This window comes from Trachymyrmex cornetzi, unplaced genomic scaffold (assembly GCF_001594075.2).
Source record: "Trachymyrmex cornetzi isolate Tcor2-1 unplaced genomic scaffold, Tcor1.1 scaffold78, whole genome shotgun sequence".
Taxonomy (NCBI): Eukaryota; Metazoa; Arthropoda; class Insecta; order Hymenoptera; family Formicidae; genus Trachymyrmex; species Trachymyrmex cornetzi.
In genome coordinates, this window is record NW_017300113.1 from 234,329 (window position 1) to 261,868 (window position 27,540).

The following is a 27,540-nucleotide window of genomic DNA, read 5'->3' on the forward strand; positions in this document are numbered from 1 at the left end:
AAATATATTGTCGAAAGTTATTCTCAGAGTAATTATGTCAATCACTTGTTCATAGTTCATATAGATCGCTTGTCAAGCGCTTCTCCATTAATATTGTGCATATTGGACACAATGGTAAGAAAAGATTACATCGGTGCTATCACATATACTGATACGAGAAGGAAACACGTTCGCACACACGGTGCATTGAGTTGCTTTACGTACGAGAGTATATATTCGAGTTTATGAATATCTTGCGCCTGATGATAAACGTATCGTTGAGAAATCGAGGCGCCAATTTGATTTTTCACTCTTAAACAAGAGGAATCCGCTTAAGAACATTCATAATGTTCATCATGATTAAATACATCTTGCGGCAAATCGTGTTTTGATATCGGGAACTTGAGATGTTAGAATGATTCCGTCGTCAATTCTTTCAGTAGAAGCCATAATACTTAGTCGCAATTAAGTAAATCGTGCAATATCTTTATTTTTTAAACGACGTGATGCTGACACTCTTTTATCTTTTTAATTCAAACTTGAAGTGCACTTTTAAAAATCACTCGTTTGAAAATGACTCGTTTAGTTTACTATCCACTGAAGAACACTGGTATCGGCGCCGCCGGTCGATACCAATCGAGAATCATCTTGTAAGAATGAGACGTTTGTTACGTGACTCGAATGGCCGCTATAGGAATGGTATAGTGACTGAAAAAAATTTTACAAGATTTTAATATACACCTTAATATGCATCCGTAACAATTTAAAAAAAATTTAAAAGTTCAGTACAGTATAAAATAATTTAAAGTAGTTTAAATTACCTTCGGTTGGCATACCGGATGAGAGAACAATTTGACTTTTCCAAAATCATCACCGGTAGCTAAAAGCTTACCATCACCACTTCGCGTGCAATTATTCACGTCAGTTCCATCGGCGCCCTCCGGCCAAATGCCTATTGTCTCGAAAGATATCACGCAGGTATGAGTTGCCCAATCAACATTCCTCAACATAGAAGATTGTGGAATTTGGCGGCACACACCAGGATTCCCTGAAAATTCGAGAAAGTCATGTATGTCTCTTATAAGTATGTCTCTTATAAGATGTATCTTATAAGAAGAGCTTCACGATTTTTTCCTTTTATTTATGCAATTTGAAGTCTCTAAGATGCGAGAGAAATGAGCAGAACGCATGTCAAGTAATTACTTTGTTGATGAGATTTTAGGGTAGTTTCTAAAAAAGCAATTTGTTTTTTAAAGCTAAAGGAAACATAAGTGGGAAAAATAAGTCCTTTCCAAGATTTATGACATAGAGAGGAAACATAGAAAAGATTAAAAATGTTGAATTCTCTTCGAAAATTTAAATTTCCCAGATGGCGAGAATTCACAGGGGACAGAGTACGAATATAAAGATTAAAAACTTTGAATTTCTCTTTGAGATGTAATCCTTTAATAACATAACAAATTAGCATTGAAAGATAAAATCTTTCTAACGAAAAAAATTTGCTAGTTCCGCAATTAAAATGTACAGAAATCCAAGTAAAAAATTCCGAGAAAATAAACAACTCATTAAAGAAACTACTAAGTTCTTATATCCCCGAGAAAATAAATATCGTCATAAATTATATATTTTCGACTCGATCAATTTTTAGAAATAAAACAATGATCTTAGAGATCCTTAGAAAATATTGCCAAACGTGTATTAATATTCAGCTGGTTCTTGAGAGTGAAAGGAATACAAAGAATTGAAAGACTAAAGAAGACACAACCTCAAGGTTCACGTCATATTTTTACAGTCTTTTAGGACCGGTATTTTCCGTTTGCTTTAGTATTCAATAGCAACATACTAATGACAATGTTTAACATGTCACGGACATCCTTTCTTGATTCTTTCCAGTAACAGTTTGCTATTTTTCCTTTTTCTTCTTCTCGATTTGTTGCAAGTTATTTTATTCTTAAGTCGATTAAATTATTAAGGATAATTTTACTCACAATAAAGCAACTCGTAATCTCCACTGTTGCTGCGCAAATATTGACCGTCTACGGACCAATCCAAATGAGTTATAAAACTGGAATGTCCCTGAAATAAAGAAAAGTCCATATGTTCACACAATACGTACACTCATTATTAATAAGTGTTATTAACAATAAGCTGTTGCAGATCTTGCGTTCTTGTCGTTAGCTATAAAATATTAAATTTAATCAGTGTGTCATGTTAAATCAGTGTGTCATAATACAAATTAACAAGACAATTCTATCATCTATCACATTGTAATTACAGTACTTTGCAAGCAATATTTAATTGTGCGTGCGGGTGCTAAAAAGTTAAATAGGAATTTAGCTACGTAATTATAATGGTATTCTATGATGAAAATAAAGCGAGGTACGTCGCGTTGCGTTTTTAATTGTATGAAAAGTTAAATATATTAAATAATTTCTCGTGCGCAACACGACGTTCCTCCTACGTTTCCGAGTGTCCTAAACACAAGTCTTACTCCGTGCCTTCGAATCCGCTTTGGCTAGAAATGGAAAAGAATTGTATTGAGTATGGTTAAGCTTAAGAATGTTTAGAGGTATTGCTAATAAAACATATTTCGTTATACTTGTATCATTTGATGAAACTATTTAAATTACATATTTAAATTACGTATTTACAAATAATTTTTTGAATTATTTACAATTATTTACACTTCTCAATTATTTCAAACGAATTATCTAAATAATTGTTTTTTAATAATTATATAATATTTTACACAATATAATATAAAAAAAATAGCTTAGATCTTTTTTAAAAAGTTGAAAACGAACTTAATAAATGATAAATGTCATATTTTTTTATTGCTGGTAAAGCAATTACTTTTATCACAAATTTAGATCCTTACTAATATTTCACTTTGATATAGATGTGCACATTTATTTCTGAAATACTACAGTATGTATAATGTAAATTATAAATGTGCGCATTTATCGATAAAAGTGAAGTGTGAATATAGACTTTAAACCATTGAATTATTAATGAATGCTATTCGTGATTAATTATTAATTATATACATATGTACATTATAGAAGTAAAAATTTTACACAAGTTTGTTTGCTATTTACAGCAACGTATAAAGAAATAATATCAAGTATATTACAATAAAATAAATTTACAATTTTTAAATAAAATTATGTAAAAGAATTTTAATCCAATATAATAATTTATAATATAATGACAAAGTTTGTGACATGATATCAAGAACGTGAAAAATATATTTGATAAGATATATATAAGGTTAAGTTTATAAAAATATAATTCTATTCAAACCACACAACACACGCACACACACACACACACATATAAAAGATATAATTTTAATGATGTTGTAATAAGATAATATAGTGTATATAACAACTTACCATGCATCGTCCGACTCGACTATACTTGGTCGCGTCCTCGTTCACTTGGTAAATATAAATATAATTATCTCTGGAGCCGAGAGCAAGCAAGGAACCATCGGGCGAAAATTGAACGACCTAAAATTCATGAGCACAATATAATAAAGTATGAAGTAAGGTGCAAAAACAATTTTTCAATATAAATTTCTATCTGGAGACACTGATAGTGTCTCGGAGCTAAGACACGCGCAGCGACATTACCGTGGCTACTTTACGCGAAACCACGAGTTGCGGGGGATTGAGATTATTTATTGTTTTACGTTATATAGATTTAATTATTTTATCAAATATGATCGAATTATACGACTGAATTAATTTTATAAAATTTTATTTTGATTCATTTTAAAGCTATAATTACATAAGTTAGCATTACGTAAACATACCTGAATAGGTTCGGAACCATCGCTATGGTGTGTGTACAATTCTCGCGTCTCGCTATCAATTGCCAACCATTTCCCGGACACACAACCGACGACTATGATATTACCATCCGGTGAAAAGGTGATACTTTGTGCTTGCTCCTAAACAATACATAAAAGTCGATAAATTTTTATTTTTTATTTTACATTTCATTTTCATAAATAGAAAAGATATTATTTATTTTAATTGATTAAATCGTGTTTTATTTTATCAATCAACGCTATATATCTTTAAATATTTCTTTAATATCTAGAAATGGAAATCAATAATGTAAATTAAATATTGCTTCCGTACATTTTTCTCGAAAGTAATCAAAATCAGAAACACATTGTTCATCTTAATTACCTTCTTAATTTCTACAATTTATTTAATTAATTAAAATTTATGTGTTAAAATCTTTATATTTCTTAAAATGTATTTGCTTTTTTGGCAAGATGACAGGAACAGTGTGCTACTAGATAAATAAATACTATATATACCCCAATGTCTTTGCTCCACACGACGGTATGACTCAAACTGTCCCACATCTGCAACAATCTGTCATGTCCCGCGGTGGCAAATTGAGGTAAAGTCGGATGGGCCGCAAGTCCCCAAACTTCTTCAGCGTGACCCAGCATTGCAGGATTGAAACCCATATCATTCTCGCCAACAAGAATGCAGTTTCTTGTTGTGCCAATTAATAACTGAGTCCCCCTTCCTTCTGAGAGCGTTCGAATTCCGCCGAAATGATCCTCGATCTATCAAACAAATTTCATTTAGTATCGAAATTTCTTTTAGTATCGAAAAATATATCAATAAAATTGAAAAAAACTATGCAAATAAATTTTGCATTAAATTTAAGTTTCCCTGACTTGCCTGGGCTTCTTCTCCCGTTAGATTCAAAGAGGCATCAAAATACAAAATCTTGCCGTCTTTCCCGCCTCCCGTGATAATGTTGCCATTTTTTAGAACACATATAGAAAAAATCGATCCTTCATGGAGATTCCTCACTAGCCTTGAGATTGTGTTAGTACCTGAAATTAAAAAGAGACAAATAATATTTTTTTATTTCAAAAATGAATTAATTTGATCGTTATAATCGATTTTTTAATTAATGGTGTGAGGCAAAGATAATTTGTTTCTTGTAAAAATTTAACAAAGATTATTACAAGGTATCATAATTATTGCTAAAGAGACTACCTCGAGCCCAAACGATGATGTTGCCATTGCTGTCGCCAGTGAGGACGTCGCCGTTTTGATTGAAAGCGACACAGGTAACATACCTGGGTTTATCCCTGCTCTCGAAGATGCCCATACGTTTATATAGCATGCCGCCGTTGTCCAGGGACCAAAAAGACACGTGTCCTTTCCCGCAAGAGACGATCTGGTTACGTTCCAGCGGATGCCACTCGGCGCAAACCACCGTGTCGACAGAGCACTGCAATCGGCAGTCATCGGCCGTTAAATGGCCTGCTTCCGGCCGGCATATACGCGAATCATTTACAACATTATAGATATATGTTGCAATATATTTTAATTTGCGTAATTACGCATTTGTCAGATTATCGCCGCATACCTTCGTTTCGGTTACTTTGGTGCCACGATCGCTCTTTTGCCAATCCCAGATCGATATATTGTGATCGGAAGTCTCGTCGATGGCGCACAAATAATTTCCGCCGTCGGCCTTGGAGAATGACAAGCAGCAAATCGATCCATCAAATTCGCCATTTCCGATTACGCTGAGAGTCGTCAAGCTCACGGAGTTCCATATTCTAATGTGCGGCTAAAATCCAAGATACCAAGATAGTATTTTGTAATTTATTTGTTACATTTGATTGTATAGTTAGAATGACGTTTTATTTTTTTTATTTTATATATTTTTGTATTTTGTAATTTTACCATAGCATCCCGTCGATCCGTTCCGCACACCTGTCCTGTTGCGACAACCAATTTGTTTGGATGAATAGCTATGCTGTATGAAAAAAATATTAAATTAATTATTTAATTAATTAATTGATATTATATTAATTGATATTATATTATCTAATATAATTTTCCATAATTTATTATAATATATTTATATATAAATGATTAAAGAATATTTTATAATCGTTCTAACTTTTTTTTATTTTATAAAGAAATTAATTAAATTCATTTCTGTCTTTTTTTTAAATATTAAAACTTTATTGTATTAAAATTCTGTATTAAATAGGCTTATCAAGAATATGAAAGGCATGAAATATCCAGGATTTATATATAACATATAATTAATTATTATATATATAATATATAATATATATTTGCATCAATGAGTTCAATACATTCATTAAATTATTAACGATTAAATAATTACTCATCAGACATTTAATTGCTGCGATATTTTTCTTCACAAAAACTCTAATCACATCTTTTTTCCATTTTTTCACTTACCATTTGACATCGTCTGTATGACCTAGGTAATGTCTCTGGTTGTGTTCTTCCATGTTATACAGAACAACGACTGCCGCGACGAAATATACGATTTCGCCGGTTGGCAGCAGGTGTAAATTGCTACGGCAATCGCGGCCGCGGTAACCGTAGACCCAGTCGAGCTTCAATTTGCTCTGCGGCGGCGTACTAACTTTGTGAAGGTCGTAGGATTCCATCATGGATGTGGGGACGTAAAGAACGACTGGCCGACCGCGTAGATACATGCGGACGGTGCCTTCCTCCTCGTTATACTGCATGTCTCTAGTGCTATAAGGAAATTGCTCGTTTATGTTTGCTTATTCGTTCTTATCGTTAACTTTATTTTCCAACTGAATCTTACATTTCAGAAATCCAAAATGTAAACGAAACTTATTTTTACAAGACGAATAAAAATGCATTCGAACGATCTAATCGATAAATTTTTTCTGCTGGCGACATATTATTTTCTTTATTTCCTACACATCTAAATTTTATAAAAAAAGTTTCTTCATATTTTCTTCTCAAAAATTCTCTCTCTTATCTTTCTTAAAATATCATTTATTTAGTGCCTATATTTGAGACAATTTTATATCTTATGATCGATTAAAACCGATCAATTATAGCTGCATTAAATAGAGTTTTTCTTACGTGTTGCAAATCGATAATAACGACGATTTTTTTTCACTTTGTATGAACTACAAAAAGCTTGTAAGCTCGATCCTGCTCGTCGACTGACGTACTCTCCGATCGCACTGTTCGCACTATACTGAACGAATTCGCCAGGCTTTCTGTGTCGATGAGGTCTGGTAACCGCGACGAATGACTCACGCGAATAATGAGTCGGCTTTATTATTCCGCGATCGAAGTAACATGTGAGCTGTTACGTCAATTTTTATTTTTTCTATTTTTGTTCTTTCTGATATCACATTATTGTGCACGAACTATTTTCTCATCCTAGGTTCGATCAAGGTTCTTAAATTTGTTTTAATCTCATTTACACGATTAAGGACGAGGAGAGCTGCTTCATAAAGCAACGCGTAAACGACGTACAAACTTCAATCTTTCAGATCATAAAACGTGTTTCAACAAAACTGCACCGATTTCATGATTTATATCTTAGCGATAAGGATTTCGATTTTTTAATGTATCCTTGTATGTAGCATAAAATTGCATAATAAAAGATGCATGCAATAAATAAATGCCGAGCAAAAGCGAATCAATATGATGCAGAACAAGGTAGCGAAGAATTGTATGTAGCCTTGACCAAATTCTTCGTGTAATTCGAAATCGGGACCTTCGCTTTTGCTTTCACGTTTATTGTCACATTCACGAATTTTAATTAATAAATTTCAAGTCTGATAAGCCGTATAGATGCGCGGTTTATAAAAACTGAAATAACATATTTGCAAAAATTTGCACTTAACATTATTAAGCACTAAGACCAAAAGTAGGATTATTTCTATCAATTAATTTAGTCTCTCATCGGGGTCTAATTTCGATTTATAATTGTCTCAGTTAGTATTCGAGATTCCTTATAAAAATCTTTTGTACAAGGAAAACTTAAATTATATTTACTAATTAAAGCCTTATATTGAATCATTCTACTTTTACAAGTAAGCATATTTTCCTACATAAAAACTTTCTATGTAAAAAAATATTTTTCTACATAAAAAAGTGAGTGCACACAGAAATGATTACAGATCGTCACGCTATCCAGTGATAACTTATTTACATATTCTCATACCATACTATTATTTACTTCGTCTGATCAATAAATTCAAATGAAGTAACTCATAACAATGCAAGGAGCAGGCAAGGGTAAAGCACTTCCGACTGCATTTTTGACGTTGAATGATGCGAGAAGGCAACAGGTATGGAAAGAGGACCACGTGGTTAACGGCTCATTTAACGTCCTAGTGCGAAGCGCGCCATTGCGTTACCGAAGAAAGTGAATCGCAATTCCTCTTGATGTTGCACAACCCATGCATACTGTGTTTCCTGGTGTGCACGACGTCATGGTATCACGAACACGCCGGAAACGTCGGCAAAAAAAATAACGCTGCCTGAAAGCGTCTTCTAAACGACTTTTCAGCTACCTTTTTGTTTACAATAGATAGACAATCATAATATCCAATTATAAAATATCTACTTTGCCAAATTAATAACATTTATTTGTACGACTAAAATGAATACCTACGCAGATGATACCACTTACTTGTCTTCTGACTATGTGACATCATGGAATACACTATCTTCTATATTTATATTACAAGATCATATTATAGTAGTACTGCACTATTGCACACAATTACTGTTAAATCGCTCTCACAGCGTAAAGTACAAAATGTATAATTTCATTCTTTCAATTCAATTTATTAGCGCGAGAAGTAGATGCGATAAGAGGCTTTCCGCTATGCGTATCAGTTTCAAAACAAATAATCACACAGTTTCTATGAGAACGCAATTAAAACGTGCAATTAATGTTGACCGTGATCCAAGTAACGATGCAAAACAATCCCAGGCGTGACATTTAAATCTAAAACGTAGCTTTTACATCTCGTACAGTATCACATCAGGTATGCACGCCCCTTGGAACTGCACTTCTGCCAAGCTGGAAGTTCCACAGCCTTAAAAAAATCTGTGCATGACATTTGCATGCTAGATCGAAGGTCGGAACAGTAACGTGTATTGCAATAATTAACGGCGTGCCAATGCGGTGATAATATGTACGTGCTGTGCTACGTGCAAACGCATGCGGCACGATAACTTCCCGTTTAACGGTTATTCATTGCGATACCGATCGACGAATCGGCAAACGTTAAAAATTAGTACTCGTTAGCACGAAGCGAATTCTTTTTTGCTATGTTATAAAAATTATAAGTGCAATACACCCAAAAAAAGATAATCTAATTGTAAAGTAAAATTTCCGGTAACCTCATATTCTAAGCAGAAACTTTTACAGAAAGAGTATTCCTCTTCCAATGCACTGGACTATTCGTCAAAAATGTATTGGAAATTATTCTAACAGTTTTCCTATTGTATGAAGAGGAATATATTTACTGAAAGCGGAGTGCCCTCTTACGAGTAAATTATATTAGGAACAGCAAGATTTTTACTGCAGATGCAAAACGAAAGTACTCTAACTGTAAGAATATTGTGCTTAGCATATTTTCTTCTTGATTTCAGAAGATTCCTCTTGAGGCCGTATATAAGAATAAAATCCTCTAAAATTTAGCGGTTTCTGCTAATATTAAAATTATTTTTTTTGGGGTGTAAGGTTGATTTAGCCTTATATTATTTCTGGAGATTGGTTTATCCTTACATTATCTTTTTATCTGTTTACAAATCATAATACGTGTGGCACTAATAGTGCCATGTAAAGCATTATGGACTTTCTACAACAAGCCATTACCTAAACTCTAAATCTTAAGCCATAAGAAATTAACCAGTCACAGTCGATTATTCTTCTCACATTCGACTGTAATTGGTCAATTTCTTACTAAAACTTTCAAAGTCTAAGTATGGCTTATTGTAGAATGTTACGATTTTAAGGAAATTTTAATAAAATTTTTTAATGAATTCTACGGCAGGTATCTCTTACAATTTCTGTAAAATATCTGTCAAAGAATCAAAGTATTAAAATTAAAATTAATTAAAAAATAATCAAGATGTTTGTTAAATAATTAGCGCTATTTAAAAATTAGTGAAGCCTCTCTTTCAATATTCCACCGATTATTCACTTGTAAAGAGATAAGCAAATTCGATCCGTAATCTACACAAGATCGGGATCAATCGCCTTCTCGATCGCGTATCCCGCAGATCGTGTGTCATGCAGATATATATCACGGCGATAACCCACAGGAAATTCTACACGTGCGTTTAACGCCCGTGTTTAAAGCGAGGTCTTTACCGTGCGCGCTCACCTGCGGAGGGACGAAATTGCATCGTAAAGACCGTTCGGCGCGCACGTGCATCGAAGAAGCGTGTGCACGTGCGACCTCGCGATCACCGCGCGGCGGGTCGTCTAAACACGGCCACGGAGAAGCCAGATACGACAGTAAGTTGTGTAAAGTACTCTGGTATATTATTTACCCGTGCTTGACGTTGTTCATCGCCGGTGGCTTGAACAGGTTGAACAGGGACTTGGTGGACGCAGACAATCTATAATGAACGAAAATGCAAACGAAAACCATGCGGTGCGAAACAATACAGGGAAGAAAAAGAAAAGAAACGGAGAACCGTCTCTAATGTGCGATCGGCGTGTTTCCCGCGTACTTGAAGGTTTACAAAGATACGTCTACAAAGAGATTCTTCGTCGATTCGATGCGCTCCAAGTATAATTTTAAAAGAGAGGATAGAACAGGATCTTTTCTTTCCAAATAAAATTCGACTCAGCCATAATTTTTAAAATCTACTTTAGATCCAACTTAATAAGTACTCGTAAAATAGACTTTAAACATTACAGATTTTTTATCTCATTTTTGCACGCTGAAGTCTATAATTTAATGCTGAATCTCCTATTTCTTGCGATCCATTTGTAAGCTTTACTTTTTATAAGTTTTTTTTTTCAAATTGTAGTGGTATGATTAACGAGAAGGAAAAGTAACATTCAATTAAGTTTAATGTACCTGTGCAGATATAATGTAAGAAAAAACATAACAGTGTATAAAAGACGAAGCAATAGTAATTTTCTGACCAATAGAACGCGAGAGACGGCGTCTTCTCGACGGGAAAACGCGCTCGATCGCTTATGAGAGAGGAAACAAGAAAAACAGTGGCGGTGATAACAAAAAGTTAAACTCGTGTGATCAGTGAAATGTGAACAAAATCACAAATAGCAGACAAACGGTGCGTTTTACTGTTACGTTATTAGCTGCGAGCTAACCTGGTACCGACGAGCTGGGAATTGCTTCCCTGGTTTTGCGGAGAATGTGTAAAATCGCCGGTGGACGACCATCTCTTCGCTCTTCTTAGGCTACTTTGTGGCGGTCCGTTTGATCTTGCCGTGGGCGATCTAAGACATCGAATTCAATTCTCGTACAACAGCATCATGCATATATACACGCATCGCATAACGTCGTAATGACGCTCTAAGAACATTGAAATATATCGCTACTAATTAAACAGCGAGCGTTCATTAACGTGGCGATAACACTAAAGAGAGAACATACATGCGCAATCATACACGCAACACACAATTAACAATATACAACGAGAATAATCTATGTTCTTGCAATTGGGACGGAAAATCGATTTTTGGATTCAAAAGTATATACATATTTAAAATTAATATTTATAATTTCCATAGTTTGGGTTTCTATTTTGCGACATAAATTGCGACAATTTAATTTACGGTTTATTTTACATTAAATTATAGTTTAGATTTCCTACCTGGCTACAGGCAGTGGCGTAGCTCTAGGGCTTGGCGATGGCACCGGAGAAACACTACTACTACTCGGACTATCGGAATGTAAAGAGCCCGTTGACTGATAGTGGACAGATCTCCTGAAACAAAAAGTAATTAACTAAAACAAAGACGAAGCACAAATTATTTAAAAGTATAGCTCTAGAATATAAAACAAAGTCAAATAAGGAGAGAAAGCTCGAATGCAACTAGAAGAATATCCGACATTTGGACACTCTGTATAAAATTACATTAAAATGATATAAAATCTTTATCTACATATAAAGAATAATTTTTCTGCAGTATCTAAAAGAATTAGATACCGATCTGAAAATAATTTTGCTAAATTAAAATAATTACGTAAGAATTTCAATGATGAGCAATGCTATAAAAAGTTTTGACATTCTAGCAACCAGTTTGAGCGTCCTACATCATTATTTTGATGGCCCAACAATTCAGGTCTGTATCTGTATTATAGCTAAATTTTTAGATACTTCAGCAAACTGTCCTGAAGCAGCTGCCCTTCTGTTTGCCAACCTAAGAAACTGACCGTTCAGTTTTAGATTTCTCTTTGTTAATATTAAACACAATTTACAGTGTTAGTTTTCATGAATCTTACCTTTGAGGAAGTTGGGAGGGATGCACGTAACTGGCAGGCCGTCTCGGACTGGACGTCGCATCACGAACGTCCTGCGACGATCCTGAAGAAGAAGAATTTCTGAGACCACCGGTCTGACGCAGCCTCAAGTCCTTTTGTGGCACCGAATTTTGACCTAAAAATAACTTTTTCTCTTATTCGAAATATTTTAAACAAACGAAAAAAATATTCTGTATCGGATACTAATCTACTTTAACACTAGAGCCGTCGATGACATCTCGCTTAAACGCTGAAAATACCAAGTTGATACTATTTGCCTATCTTTGTTTTTCTCTAAAACTTTTAGATTGAAAATTGAACCACTCTTTTTTAAAATTGGCTCAATTTCATTCTTTAGAGTGAGATTTCACTTCAAAGAATTTAGAGAATTCTGGTAATGAAAAAAATTAGTCAGAATTATTTAATTATTTGTATTGCATTCATCTATTTTCAATATTTTTTAGTATTATAAAAAGTTATTAATAGTAGTATACAAGTTATTTATTTTATAATGGTAATTAATTATATCGATAAAATAATTATTTGTAAATACTGTACTTAAACAATACTCAACCGCTCATAGTAAAATATTATTGCTTGTGTTACGATAATCATAAGTATTTACAGAATACACTTATTGACTTAATATAATAGTTTCATCATCTCACAATCAGTCCTATTGCTCGTGGCCGAGCCTGATGACTTCTCTCATATGCCTGTGGTAGCGCACGCTGCACGGAGAGAATTTTCTTTTAAAATTTACCCTGAAAATATGACAGTCGTGGGACAACATTGATTTACACTTATTGACTTAATATACATAGTTTCATCATCTCACAATCAGTCCTATTGCTCGTGGCCGAGCCTGATGATTTCTCTCATATGCCTGTGGTAGCGCACGCTGGTTGTACAGAGTCATATGGGACCTACCAGTTTAACGTCGGTTGCGAATGACAAAATTTTATTAGAGAACTTGGCAAGGATACTCTCGGTGGTTTGCCATTGCCTGCCGAGAGGAGTTACGAGCGTTTGAAAAAATTTCTCGGAGTACAGAGTCATATGGGACCTACCAGTTTAACGTCGGTTCCGAACGACGAAAAATTTCGAACGACGAAATTTTATTAAGGCCCAGCTACATCTATCGTAATGTTTATCGTAAGCTTCTTACGATCCTTGCGATAGCCAATCAAAAGCGTTACAATACACATTGATATTTCTAATTGGCTATCGTAAGAATCGTAAGGAGCTTACGATAAACATTACGATAGATGTAGCTGGGGCTTTAGAGAACTTGGCAAGAATACTCTCGGTGGTTTGCCATTGCCTGCCGAGAGGAGTTACGAGCGTTTGAAAAAATTTCTCGGTTCTGCCTGGGATTGAGCCCGGGATCTCTGACAGAGCAGTCTCGTGCGCTACCTGCTACGCCACGTTCGCACTCAATACAAAAAGGAAAAAATTGAAATGATTAGTGAAGCCAAAAAGGCATCGGTTGTTTTATCGTTAAATACAGCATTTCAATTGTAACAAGATCCTGCTTTTTGCGTTAAACTTCGGATATTGCATAAATAACGCGCGAAATGTATAAGCTGCTTGATTGGGTTTCAATAACGGTGCACGATATTTATAACGCCTTCCACGATGTATTACATCTTTCCTATGTTCATCAATTGCTAAGAGCTAAGGATGCTCTCGGCGCAATAATTTATGCACGTCAGCGCGATTCTGGTTTTCATTTCCTGCAGTTTGTCTGACAGGAGCCAAAGGAATATTCGCATGCTTTCAATCACGGGAACATAAAGAAAACAATTAGAAAATTATTCGTGTTCGCAAGCTGACACCTCGATTGCACGAGATAATTAACGAGCGTGAGACAAGGGTGTTTCCGTTAATTACGTTACTTTCTCCGTAAAATAATTATGGCAACGAAATTAGATTTAATAAGTAACGATTAAAATGTACGTACATGTGACAAAATAAAAAGAGCGATCGAATTATGACATTTCTACACGGAAAGTTTTGGTGAAGTATTTAAAAATTTAGTCAAAAAAATATGGATCTGAAAATAAGTTTATTAGACGCTATCAAAATAATTATGTAAAACGCTCAAGATGATTGATGGAATGTCAAGATTTCTGGTAGCATTGTTCATTATGCTTGAGTTTTCTATATAATTATTTTTATGCTTCAACAAAATTATTTTCAATTCTAGCTAAATTCTTAAATACATCAATAAAATCATTCTTTCCATGTATATTCCACAGAGACATAATTTAATAACAGTTAAAATGAACGAAAGATCATTATTCTTAATATTTTACAATATCTAAATGTACGACAATAGGTTATATGACTTCCTTTCATTCTGTCAGCGTTCCAGTATTCGCTTCAATCACTCCCGAATTCTCGTGCAGAATAAAGAATTCTCTCCCAAGGTCTGCACGAATGCTGAAGACCGACGAACAATTACGTGAATCCATTCACATTCGCGAGTGGGTTTCTCGATTGCAAACTAAACGTGACCTTAAAGCCGTCGCGTGCCAACAGGTACAACACCCAGCTCGAGCTTCATTTCCAAACGTTCGAACACTAGCGATCTCGCGAGGCTTCCTCGCATCCGCAATTTCTATCGTAACGTACGAAACTCTAGACTACTCTAGAGGTATCCGCGCACGAGTTCGCCGGAAATGCACGCTTGACTTAGGTTGCATGTCGTGCATGATCGCCACTCGCACTTACGTCGACGTATTAATTTGCGCCTTGCAATACTGTGATGAATTCTTGCCGCTATTTTACGATGTGATATTACGTGTCAGGATAAAATGTATATTTTCGCTGTAGATATATGTGCGATCAATGCTTCAAATAGGAGAAGAAACATGTTTCATAAAAACATGTTGTCATTTGTATTCTGATAGTAAAATAGCAGGGGACGAATTTTAATTGTAAGATATAAAGAAGGACGGAAACTTTCAATTATGCTAAGAATTATATTTAATTATTAAAAATAATGATTTGATATTCAATCAAAGAAATAAAAAATAAAAACGACATATATAAGTATATGTAATCGTATCAAATTTGTCAATATTGATATATACATGATTTTCATTATTGTATGATTACATTATAATGCAATAACTGATGAAATAACTGAACAATTGAAATATTCAAAGGCGATTATGAGGAGAAATAGGGTATGCATTTGCGGCTTGATTACCAGCGAAGGTGCGGCAAATCCGACGATTGTTTACATTACAGGTCTCACATCGATCAATCGAATCAGCTTTCCTTTCGTTATCACAAACGAAAAGATATGATCTTAGTCGTGTCAATCAATTATCGATCCAGGTTTATTATCGTGAAATTTGAACTGTGCGTGATCATCGAGAAATTAACAATTAACTTTTTTTCGTATTAATTTTATTATATGCTTCCATTGTCATAAATGGAACATTTATAACAAATGCTTTTTAACAAAATTATAACAGAAAAAGGTATAAATATAAGTAATCGAGAGAAATAGAATTCATTCCAATAAATAAACAATTTAATATATAACTGCACAAAAATTAAATATCAATAATATTGTGCTGTCGTTTAAAAATAAAATTATTTAACAATCTCTATTAGTTAATATTTGTTATCAATTTATTATTGCTTTGCTCCGGTAGTGCTTTATATACAGAGAATGATATTTCAAATTATGAAGCATCTAGGCATCGGTCATTAGTGGGCTTCCATGATCAATGTGCAACTTTGCCAACTTACTTCTGAGAGGTACATGGCCGTTCCTTAAAGGCGAGGACACCATCCTCTCGTTTCTCCTCTCATTCCTGTCATCCTCCCGCTTTTCTCTTGCCTCGAGCTGAGCGATTCGCCTTAACGCGTCCGCCAAAGTGGCGCGAAGACAAACTATCTCGTCCCTCTGCGCCAAGGATTGCCTTTCGAGATCCGCCACTCTGCCTAAAAGGGACCCGGTCTCACACTCCAGCATCTCATCTGGGAACGTAAAAAGAAATTCCGTTTAGGTACCCGTTACTTGACTCTACTTGAATTTCGTCTTTTGATCTCTGACCTTCTTTCACTTTTTATCAGAATTTCTCAGAATTGATTTTTATTGACAAAATTAAAAATACGATTCTATGTTACACAGAACAAAGATTTAATAGGAATAATATTTATGTTGAATATATTTACATACATACTTATACAAGTACAAATTTTTGTTAATAATAAAACAAATAGTTTTATAGAGTGACAGGAAATTAAATGGGACTTGGTAATCTCGCAAATAAAACCGACATATAACATTAATAATACATTAAAAAAATCACTGCAACATAATATATAATAATTTTTACTTTATATGGATATATTTATATTTATATATTCTATATATATATATATTTATCGTTCTGTAATATCAATAACAGAAATATAAAAAATTAAGATATGATATGATTGTTGTAAGTATGACACATATATTTCCCTTATATATAGCATTACTATTTATTGAGTAGTGAATATGACGTCATTAAACTCACTTTAATATCATTCTTATCAATTGCACGATAGACACACTAACCAAACCCTACGGCTCTAGCGTGATAACATCTCTACTTTACAATAGTATACTTTATAATAGTCGTATATGTAAGCTAGATCTAAATATTATGACGTTTTGATACTTTTGATACAGTTCAGCTGGAAGCTAAGATACACGCGATGTATTTAATTATCCAACATGTCAAAAAAATATCCATTTACGAACTTCTTCATACAGAAATAGCTCGAACTAGGTCACGGTTTTCTACGCGCTGTCAAGATAAAAATTGAACTCTTTCCTCAGTGTCGAGCGAACCGCGTATCGACTCATGAATTGTGCATGCGTGTGCCGAGCGTTTAATTTTACATGCCTATCGGCCGAATCTTTCGTATTGCATATCCGCGAACAATACGAGTAATAAGAAGAAACGCTGTCGCACGATTTACCGTCTCGCCGGCCATGCAATTTACAATTCATGGAATATATTGAACGAAAATCAGCATTTGAATTCCGATAAATCATCATTTTGCATTGTAACATTATCTAACAAAACAACATTATCATTGTATTACAATAAATGCAAATCAGTCTGACGAAACGGTTTACAGAGCTGAATTGCTTCCACAAAGAAAACAATTCTACTAAAATATTTAAAGTAGCATTGTAGCTTTTTATTAAAATAATCTTTAAATATTTTTTACTGCATCCGCATTAACGATGTTTCAAAAAACTTATTTTTACAGCATTTTTTAAAACATTTTGAAAGCCAAGAGAACCGTGTAGAATTTATATTAATACACATATTATATTAACAGACTGAATTCCTATTAAAAATATTCGTCTGAGAATGTGTCACAAGGTCGTGTACGATTTTTCACGACTCGACGAGGTGGCATCTAAAAAAATGTCGACGAATTATTTCTGTACTCACGCCACGCTTGTTCCGCTTCGTCGATGGTATCCATCGTGTCCGGCGTGGACATTGCGATTAATTCTCACGATGACCCCGGAGTATTAATACGTTATTCAATTGAACTGATTAACAAGCGCAAACAGAGCCAACGCACTCTCCACCAACATATCTTTCGCCGCACTCGTAACAATTCTCTTCATCGATACTAATATCCAAAGTTCACTTAGAGCAATTTTCTAATTTTTTTTCTCGTTTGACAAGTCAGCTTGTTCGTCCGGGACTAAAGTAACTAACTGTACTTGCATATCTGTCAGTAAACAGAAAGTCAAAATAAGATTTATAAAAAAGTTGGAGTCATGTGATACAAGGACAAGAGAAACGAGACGATGAGAAGAATGTCTTTCGCCTCTAAACGCATTAGGCACACGTTAATTGTGATGAGTTTGGTCACGGAAGTTCTACGACGTTAACAATCGCTTTCAAACAAAGGTGAAACGTCCTGTCTCCGTAAAATTAATTATTGGATAATTTTACCTCATTATCTTTTTGCATTATCTATAATTTCAATAGGATATAGAAACTATGAATTATATTTGAATATACAATTTTTTATATTCTTACTCAGGAAGCACTTCAAGATCAAAAATTATAAAATTAATCCACTAAATATATTTATATCTTATTTGAAGAAAATTGATGCAATTCGTAGAAAATTATTTATAGTGGACTTTTTACAAACGTTACACAATGAAGAACAATTTCATCACAAACGTCACTCATTGTCATTAATATGAGTACCAATTAGTGTTTTGCAATTAATACATGGAAGAGTTATTGAATTAGCACACTCCTTTCGTAAATTTAATACAGACAAGAAAAAAGAAGAAATTATTCGTAATACAAGGCGAAACGAACGTTAAACGGAACGTTATTTCCTCCCGCCGATATTATCGAAACTGAAACGCGATCGCGAATGGTGAGAATTCGAATGCCAAGCTGTGTCACGTGGACTTAGCAAGCAGACGTTACTCAGTGACGTTCTTCAAGTCAAATGCCATATTGGCCGTTAACGGTTCATATGTTAAACAGACGTATTTTAAAAGTAAAATAAAAATTGACATTCATGTGTATGATCTTATGTAAATGTATTTATGCCGCGTTTCTCTGACATCTATAAATATACAATTACAAGCATGTAAACATATGTTGTCGCGGAATTGTCAGGTTTCCTCTCGGTTGCGAATTCTTTGATCAGTTTGGATTTAAAGATATAGTAATCAATCCCAAATTAAATTGTGATTTGCAAGAAACGCGAAGAAGCGTAACGAATAATTTACTGTACACGAAAAAAACGACTTTGCTAAAATATCGAAAAATTTGAATACACTGAGACAAGAATGTATTAAATTTTAATAAATACTTGTTTAAATAATACTCGTTTTATTAAATATAAATATATATTTATTTAGTACAAGAACCATTAATCTGTGTGATTTAACTCTTATTTTTATTTACCTTATTATTTAATTTTAATATATTTTTCTCTCAGTGTATAGATCTGAAAATAATTTTGTTAAACTAATTATATAGGACAGTCACAAGCATAATGATCAATGTTGTAAAAAATTCCATTTTAGCTTGAGTGTCCTTAACTATAATTATTTTGATAATCTAACAAAATTATTTTCAGATTTACATTTAGCCAAATTTTTAAATACTTCAGCAAAACCATTCTTTCCATATAATAACGAACGATGTGTTGCAAGTGTATGACTTTTGCCCTCCGATATAATGATAACAGCGGTGAAGAAATGTTTAAAAGCAAATCGTGCGTAACGATCCAAAGCGCGTTTCACGAACCGCGTGTGATATTTGTGAGAATATAGTCGAAGTTACATAAACGCGCGCATATCGTAACTTCCTCGCGCGTTTCGTAGAGAGCCCGAGGAAAGGAAACATGGAATTTCTGTTCCTCCCTTCCTCCGCGTCAATGCTTTCCCCACTAGAAGATGCGATAACCACTCGACGAGATGAACGATAATCGACCATAGGCTCTTTACCCTCGCACTTACACGACTGCCTCTTTGTGTCTCGTATCTCCAACGCTTTTCAGAAAAAGCGCCTGTGATCGATAAGGTACTAACGCGGAAGCGACTCTTTTTTTCCTTATGACAAGGGATATAACAACGATGAAAATTTCTATTGGGGTAAATATTCTCGGCACAAAGCACGAAAATTGGACTATTTACAGCACGGAGTTTCCTTCCATATTTGCGATTAAGGTAAAATTTTATCGAAATTTATTACAATTTTATGCACTGAACTCATGCACACGTGTGCTGTAATATTTTTACTTAATTAGTTCCGAATGTAAATATGTATCAGGAAATACATTTTGTGACAGGTGTGGGTACCGATAAAATTATTCATGCTGTAATATCACTCCACTTACCAATAATTTCCCGAACAACGATCACAGGATTTACAAAAATTTAACAATATCTTGCAAATTGTGCAACGCGATATCACGTACGGTAAACATGAGTACGAAGACTAGTTTCACGTTAAACGAGCAGAGTAAACTCAATGTAATTGACACACGGATGTATCCAACAATTTCCAGAAACAACAAAATGTGCTACGACAAAGCCATTTCCAAGTGACACAACGGAATCAACCCTATCACCATGAAAACCTTTCACTTTGCACACGGTCGGGAAGAGCGTAAAAGGGATAAAACGAGCGTGACTGGTTTAGTCAAGCAAGATTTTTATTTCCACACACGTTCCACAGTGAAAACAATTGATCGGGCGGGATTCATCGAATCTTCTGACGGCGGGAATTTCTGCAACACGTTTCGCGAGCGACGGAAGCGCTGCGTCGGGAAACGACGCTTCCGTCTCGGGGAAACGAAAATCGGAAGTCATCCGTGAGATCCGCACGACCGGTGTGACTACACGATTTCAAATTTCAACGACCTCGTCCGACCCTCGTGAGGGACGCCAAGTTCGACTCCATCGTGCCGCGCTGCTCGTGTAACACGTGTGTTTTCCGTGCGGCCGCCCCAACGTTACTGTCAGACCGACTCCAGCTGCTTAGGCCGCGATCAATACGGTCTAGATAGTCGAGATGATTCAGATGACGACGGGCCACGCCACGGCGTGCCATTAACTGTGGATAGAACGTACGTAGTAGCGAGATTTGCATCGGTGATATAAACGGTAAGTTTAATCGCCAGGAAAAAATACTTAAATTAATTGTCGCTTTATTGTAAAATGGTGTCAATTAGATTCTGATTTTTAGTAGATTTACAATAGAATATTTAAACTCTTATTTTCTGAAGAGGACTTAATCTTATGGTCGAAACATCTGTAATTGGTGATTGACATATATTATTTTAATTACACACGTACAACTGGTGTCGACTCTCATTGGCTTTACGCTCCTTTACTAATTTAATCTTTGGAGCCTTTTTATATTTTAATTTTAATTTTTAACTTTAATTCTTATTTTCTTTGTGATTATATCTCCTGATTCTTATTTATTAAGAGAGTCGTCTAAATGTATATGTATTTTATGACATAAATTTTAAATAAATTTTTAGAGCATAATTTCCAATTTAACTATTTCTAAAGGGATGAGTTTTTTTAGCGTCTTAATGTTGCCTTCAATTTCCTGTTTTTTCTTAAAACAAAGTAAATTTCAAATTGTTTTATTTTTCTGTTTTAATTATGTTCGATATATTTTGCAGAAATTTTCATTTATTAATTAAAAATTCACTTATACCGTTTAATTAAAAATCTCATTCATACTTTAATTTTATATTATATTTATATACCCATATTAATTATTGTTCATGTTTCTTAATTATTTCAAACTTCTCTTTTACTGATTGATTTATTGGAGATTATTTTGTGATTATTTGCTAATATTCGCAACATCAGATAATTTTGTGAACGAATTATCTTTGAATTTTTGATGTGTACAATTTTTCTTTTGCGATCAACCTAAATAAACGATGATTGTATCCTGTCTAACGGCGCACCCTCGCAATTCTTCGAAATGAGTTCTATCCTATATTGCCTATATATATATCAAACTAATACATTAAAAACTTCTTCTTCTTCTAAGCAAAAAATAGTGAGATTATTTTAAAAAATAATATGGTATGATTGTTATATAATTGTATGATTGTTAATATAATTAGTATTCTTAATTATTTTAAACTTCTCTTTTACTGATTGATTTACTGGATATACATTATTTGCTAATATTCGCAGCAGAGACAATATAATATAATTAGTATTATTAAAACGACCGCATTTTATTAACGAACACAATATAAACACAACATTAGTATTAAGAAAGCATAGAATATAAAAGGTATTTTGTAGTTGCGAATTTTGTATGCTATAAGATCATGTAAGCAAGGTTGCAAGTATAACGAATAGTATAGAAGACGACGTGAAGAAAGATGGATACGTAAGGGACTCCGCACAATAAAAGGAACAGGGAATAGAGAATAAGAATTTCAACCTATCAGAAATCATGTATTGTGGAATACACAGTTTCTGACACAAGTTGAAATTCTTATTCTCTGTTTTCTGTTCCTTGTTCCTTTTATTGTGCGGAGCCCTTAATAAAGAGAATACTGGAAATCACAAGTGAGGCGTTTTATTATTGACCTACAACTTCCGTACAATCGAGCACGAGTTTAGCTGATCATCCTGTACATATCTCGCTTGCCACGTAGGACCTGGTTAAGGCAATGAAAGAAACAGCGAGGAACAGGCACTGATTGACTTCCGTTTGTGTGTCTCTTCTTTCCATATATTTTGTGTCAAAACTCACACTGTCTCGGGATCGACAACAATGCGGGTCCAGCTGTAATCTGTAATGCGAATTCTGTGGCGGCAATTTCATCTGTGAACAGGCTTTTAATTTGTATTTGAAGATGCACGAGTCTCATTCAGAAGAACAAGTGCAGCCGCAACAGGGCGAGAATTGTAACTGTGGCTTCATGACGATGCCGGAGCTGCGTGAGCATCAGAAGAAACACGTTGCCAAGGATTTTAACTGCGACTACGTGACCTCCCACAAAAAGAACTTAATCACCCATCAGAAGTGTCACAATGTGTCTTCAATTATAAGTATCAATTATAAGTATCAGTGCGAGAAATGCGGCGAACAATTCCAGAGCAAGAGCAACTGCCTGCTACATCTGTTGTCGCATACGAGTAAAAAGTTGATTCAGTGCGACGTGTGTAACGTCACATTTCGCCACCCCGAAGGTCTATGATCGCACTCGAAGATACGTCAACCGGACTATGTACAGTCACAAAGTGAACACCTCTGCAAGCTGTGCAACAAACGTTTTTCTCAGAGACAAGGGTTGCTGACGCACATGAAGATCCACGACGTGGAAAACAAGTACGTGTGCACGATATGTGGCAAGTCCATATCCATCAAGTATTTTCTCTATGCACCAACGCAGACACACCGGCGAGAGGCCTTATGCTTGCGACATTTGTGGGAAAAGCTTTATTTCGAAGAAGTACCTATCCAAACATTGTCGCATGGGCGAGAAGCAATGCACTTATTGTAAAAAAAGATTTGCTCAATGTTCGTTGATAATACATCTACGAAGGCACATAAGTGATCGACTTTTTCCTTGCATGTACTGTTACAAATCGTTTACTACAAAAGTGTTGCTGAACTTGCACTTGAAAATGCACGCGAAACGAAACGCTCGACAGCAACAACAGCAGCAAGAAAGTTCGCAAACACAGGGAAAGGAATTATTGCCGTACGAAACGGTCACTATAATGTTGTAGTTAGGGCAGTGATTGCTTAGATTCTATACTTTTTTTTATGTAATCAAGCTTGTTTATTTCTCTTATGTTTCATCAGCGTAGGTGATATGAGCAGAAGATGCAAAGAATAGATATAAATAACCAGGTACTTTGCAATCTACACAAATCGATAAGCGTTTTAATAAAATAACTGGTGAAAGTACTTATATTATAAGACTACTCCGTAGTTTCATGAAAAATGAAAAATATATATTTATGTGAAATATAATATATTTATAAGTGTATATTTCTCTAAATGTACTCTAAAAATATGTTATCTAAAGATATTAAGATTAATTGTCATTAACCTTGTCTCATTTTGATCAATCTACCCCACAGGCCATTTTTAATAAAAGAAATTGTATTCACGAACTTTGTCACAGGATAATGATTAATCAATTGTCAGCAAAGATCTTCTAAGTCATTCTAAGACATATCATTTTTTATGAATACAGGGATATTGCGATTAATAATGCCAAAGACTTGTCAAATAATAAAATAGGTGATAAGAAAAACTTATTCACCAACTTCATTTTCATAAAAATCGTTATAAATAATATATACAATGCTTGTGGTGCAAATCATTTTACACAACAAATTAATGTAATAAATATAACACGGATATGTATGACTACTGTTAATTTCACTTTTCTTAGTCATGATCAGTGAGATAAGGTAGAAGAGCAAAGTATGAATATCTATATTAAAATAAATGAAACACTTGTTGATTCTCAGTGAAGTTTTATATTACTCTGTTTTAATCATCGATAAAATTTTCACTGATTTAGTTTAAGTAGAAGAAGAAGGAGATATTAAAAACACACGTTACATCATCCCTAGGCATGATGCTCGCCAATAAATCAACGCGATATATCGCTGGGTGGGGCTCGGGCCATTGTTATAAAATTGCACTACATTCGGAAAGAATTGATAGATGAAAGGCGGAAACAAGGGGAGTGAATCGACTTCCATATCGCATAACTACAATTGCAGCGACTTAAAAGTATTGAAACAGGGGAGCAACTATTACAGCGCCAATATTTTTTATTATTATTATAAAAATTGATAACGTGCTGCATGAGTTATTTAACTAATAATTTATATTAAAAACATTAGCGTTATATAATTCTTCGAGAATTCTGGTGAAGATATTGAAACACTGCAACGTAAAGCGACGACGCAAATTTCGCTTCTAGGATTACTCTGAAACTTTCGGAATAATAAATTACGTCGAAGACAATGCGATCTTAATTACATCGTGTTACACACTAGCATTCTAATTGTTTCTCTCTCTCTCTCTCTCTCTCTCTCAGTTGGCTTTCACAAACTTTCAGATTGTATAACGATTGCATACATCATCACAAAAATAACAATAAACAGCAAAATTAGATGATATATTTTTTATAAAGAAAGAACTTTTTAACTAGTATGCCTAAAATTATAAATTTTAAATTTAAACTTGTAACAAAGATTTATATTTTATATTTAAATTTTAACATTCCCTATATCACGTTTTTTAAATTATGTGATTTTAAATATTTTTTAGGTTAAATATTTTTTTAATATATATTACATATTATATATTATATATTATATATTATATATTATATATTATATATTATATTAATATATATATATATATATATATATCGTATATCTATAAAAATAACGTTTACCGATTTTCATCGTATTTTGTACCCTACGTCTCCAAAACAGAGCTGATGTGAAAGTAATCGACTGCAGGTTGGTTATCGACGATATATTTTTAGATAGAATCCGTAAGTCGATATGTGGGCGTAACTGCTTCACTGTCGCTCAATTAAGCAAATAACGTTAACAACGGAACGAACTCAATTGATGATCGTTACACATAAATTACACCCATCTCACACTTCCGCGTTACGTCAATAAGATATTGATGCTAAACGAGTTTTTACAGAATCCAATCTAGCCTAACAATGATGATGTACAGTTACTATTTCATTTTTCCGACCTATTAAATTTCTGGATTTATTTATTATTTCATTTTTTATGTTTAAACAATCTGCTTTGCAGATATATTACGTGAGTTTTAATTTTTAATGTTTAATATTTACAATTTCTTTTTTCTTGTTCTTTTTTAAAAATTTATTTGCTCGTATAAACTTCTATTCATATTTTTACTTTTCAAGCTACACTGAGAAAAAATAGCCTAAGTTTAAATAAATATTTATTTGAATACTGCCAACTAAACATTTACTTACAATAAATAAATTTACTTAATAAAAAGAAGTGACTGTTAAATCAAATTAATATTTTTGTACCAAATAAATATATATTTTTATGTTTAATAAATATGTAGTTGGTACTTCAAATAAAAATATTTATTGAAATTTAGAATATTTTTTTCTCGCGGTGTAATCGAACATAAAAAATTCATTTTGTCTTATTCAATCACGTCTATATACTCTATCAGTATCAGATTTAAAATCAATTTTTCACGACGATGACGAAAATAGGTTTGGAAAGCAATCGTGCGTTTGATGGAGAGATTTTTCTTCTCGAGGAAAACCGATCAGAGTTTTCTTCGAGAGACGCAATGCAGGCATCATAATTCTGCGACAAGCGAATTGAGAAGATATTCCGCTGTGCAGAAAGTTCAGGCAAAGGAGGAGGCGAAGAATTTCGCGAAATTCCAGAAGGCACCGTTAGCTACGCTTCAGAATCGGTAGATCGTTATTAATGAAAGAACAGGATGAGCACTATGGACGCACCTTCAAATAACGTCATCATACCACCTTGAATGGCTTATGTAACGAGTGCCATCGCGCCGTAGACAATGCGTTACGTGACGCGTGTGCAAGCGTGCACATTGTATCGAATCGTCGTCATTTTTTAATCGGAATGCGTCCTTGCGCGCGAGGATTCTATCGAATTCTACATATATAATAGAGACTATATATAATTCGACCAGACACAATTTAGCATTCTGCTAGAAATCAATGACACACAGGTCAACGAGAACATTGTTTGAATCATTTCATTTGCAATTATATTACTTTTATTTTAACGCATACACATTTTTTCAGAAAATACCTTCTTAATTTCTTTAATTTCCAATCTTTTAAATTCTTTTTTTGAATCATTAATTATTATTGATAATTTTTTAATTATTAATTTTCTTTGTTTTGAAACATTTTGTGAGTTCCAGTTACTATAATTGAGATGTTTAACTGGAAATACACTCCAATTATTGCGGTAGAGGGAACGACTTAACTTTGTTGCAATTTTCAATAAATAATTCGTCACGATAGCACTATTACTGTAAAAAGCTTACCCATTTCTTGCCTCGCACTCTGTTCCGAATGCCCGTTTACGCGCATCGTCGACTCCGAACTTTCCTTTTCATACTTATACAGCGCCTTGATTGAAGATCCCGCCTCTGTAAGAAGAACAGAACAATATTTATTATATGCACTTGCATTGCGCGCGCGTGAAATCGCGGTACAACGGAATATCGCACGCACCACTTCCGATCGTGTCTTCCTATTAATTGTTTCCATAATTACCGGAACAGGGCCTGCCATTGTGCGAAATCATTGTTCAAAGACAATGGTCTTAACTAAGGATACCGTACGGAAAAATTACCGATGGTTGAAATTATCTAGTATAAAAACGATTATTTTAAACTTTGCTAGGTGTCCAGAGGAAATCGACCTAGTAAACCGAAGGTCAGTGATGGTTAGATAACAATTACATAGACGGTATTCTGTCTTTTACTTGATGCTCGTTAATTCATAGAATTATGGTCGTATAATATATTGCATAAAATATAAAATTCGAAATTATAATTAAAAAATGCATGTTTTAAAAGTTGTTATTCCCTTAATTAACTTATAGTACCGCTCAAAGTTTTCAATACTGCTTTCAGTACTGCTTCTGTAAAAAG

General features: G+C 34.0%; 2 protein-coding genes across 9 annotated transcripts in view; one reads left to right on the plus strand and one right to left on the minus strand.

Annotated features, from left to right (window-relative positions):
- Nucleotides 1-369: 369 nt before the first annotated feature.
- LOC108768323 (echinoderm microtubule-associated protein-like 2) overlaps nt 370-27,540 on the minus strand; it is a 43,860-nt gene continuing 16,689 nt past the window's right edge. The window contains exons 1-19 of one of the 8 annotated variants that reach the window (XM_018518711.1): nt 20,545-20,899; nt 17,779-18,067; nt 16,070-16,300; nt 12,284-12,437; nt 11,652-11,765; nt 11,146-11,274; nt 10,353-10,421; nt 6,243-6,548; nt 5,712-5,784; nt 5,389-5,595; nt 5,013-5,250; nt 4,689-4,846; nt 4,313-4,570; nt 3,797-3,934; nt 3,375-3,491; nt 2,471-2,494; nt 1,968-2,055; nt 801-1,027; nt 370-687 (exon numbers count right to left, since the gene is read on the minus strand). In XM_018518711.1, coding sequence (XP_018374213.1) covers nt 562-687; nt 801-1,027; nt 1,968-2,055; nt 2,471-2,494; nt 3,375-3,491; nt 3,797-3,934; nt 4,313-4,570; nt 4,689-4,846; nt 5,013-5,250; nt 5,389-5,595; nt 5,712-5,784; nt 6,243-6,548; nt 10,353-10,421; nt 11,146-11,274; nt 11,652-11,765; nt 12,284-12,437; nt 16,070-16,300; nt 17,779-17,830 — 2,709 coding nt within the window. In that variant the 5' untranslated portion in view covers nt 17,831-18,067; nt 20,545-20,899 and the 3' untranslated portion in view covers nt 370-561. Of the gene's footprint in view, nt 688-800; nt 1,028-1,967; nt 2,056-2,470; nt 2,495-3,374; nt 3,492-3,796; nt 3,935-4,312; nt 4,571-4,688; nt 4,847-5,012; nt 5,251-5,388; nt 5,596-5,711; nt 5,785-6,242; nt 6,549-10,352; nt 10,422-11,145; nt 11,275-11,651; nt 11,766-12,283; nt 12,438-16,069; nt 16,301-17,778; nt 18,233-20,212; nt 20,900-26,928; nt 27,034-27,540 lie in introns of those variants that run through there. The other 7 variants (XM_018518712.1, XM_018518709.1, XM_018518713.1 and 4 more) reach the window with 7 other exon arrangements.
- LOC108768325 (gastrula zinc finger protein XlCGF8.2DB-like) lies at nt 22,658-23,594 on the plus strand. Its single transcript, XM_018518718.1, is given in 2 exon segments — nt 22,658-23,238; nt 23,240-23,594. Coding segments are annotated over 2 exon segments (879 nt in total). The 5' UTR covers nt 22,658-22,714.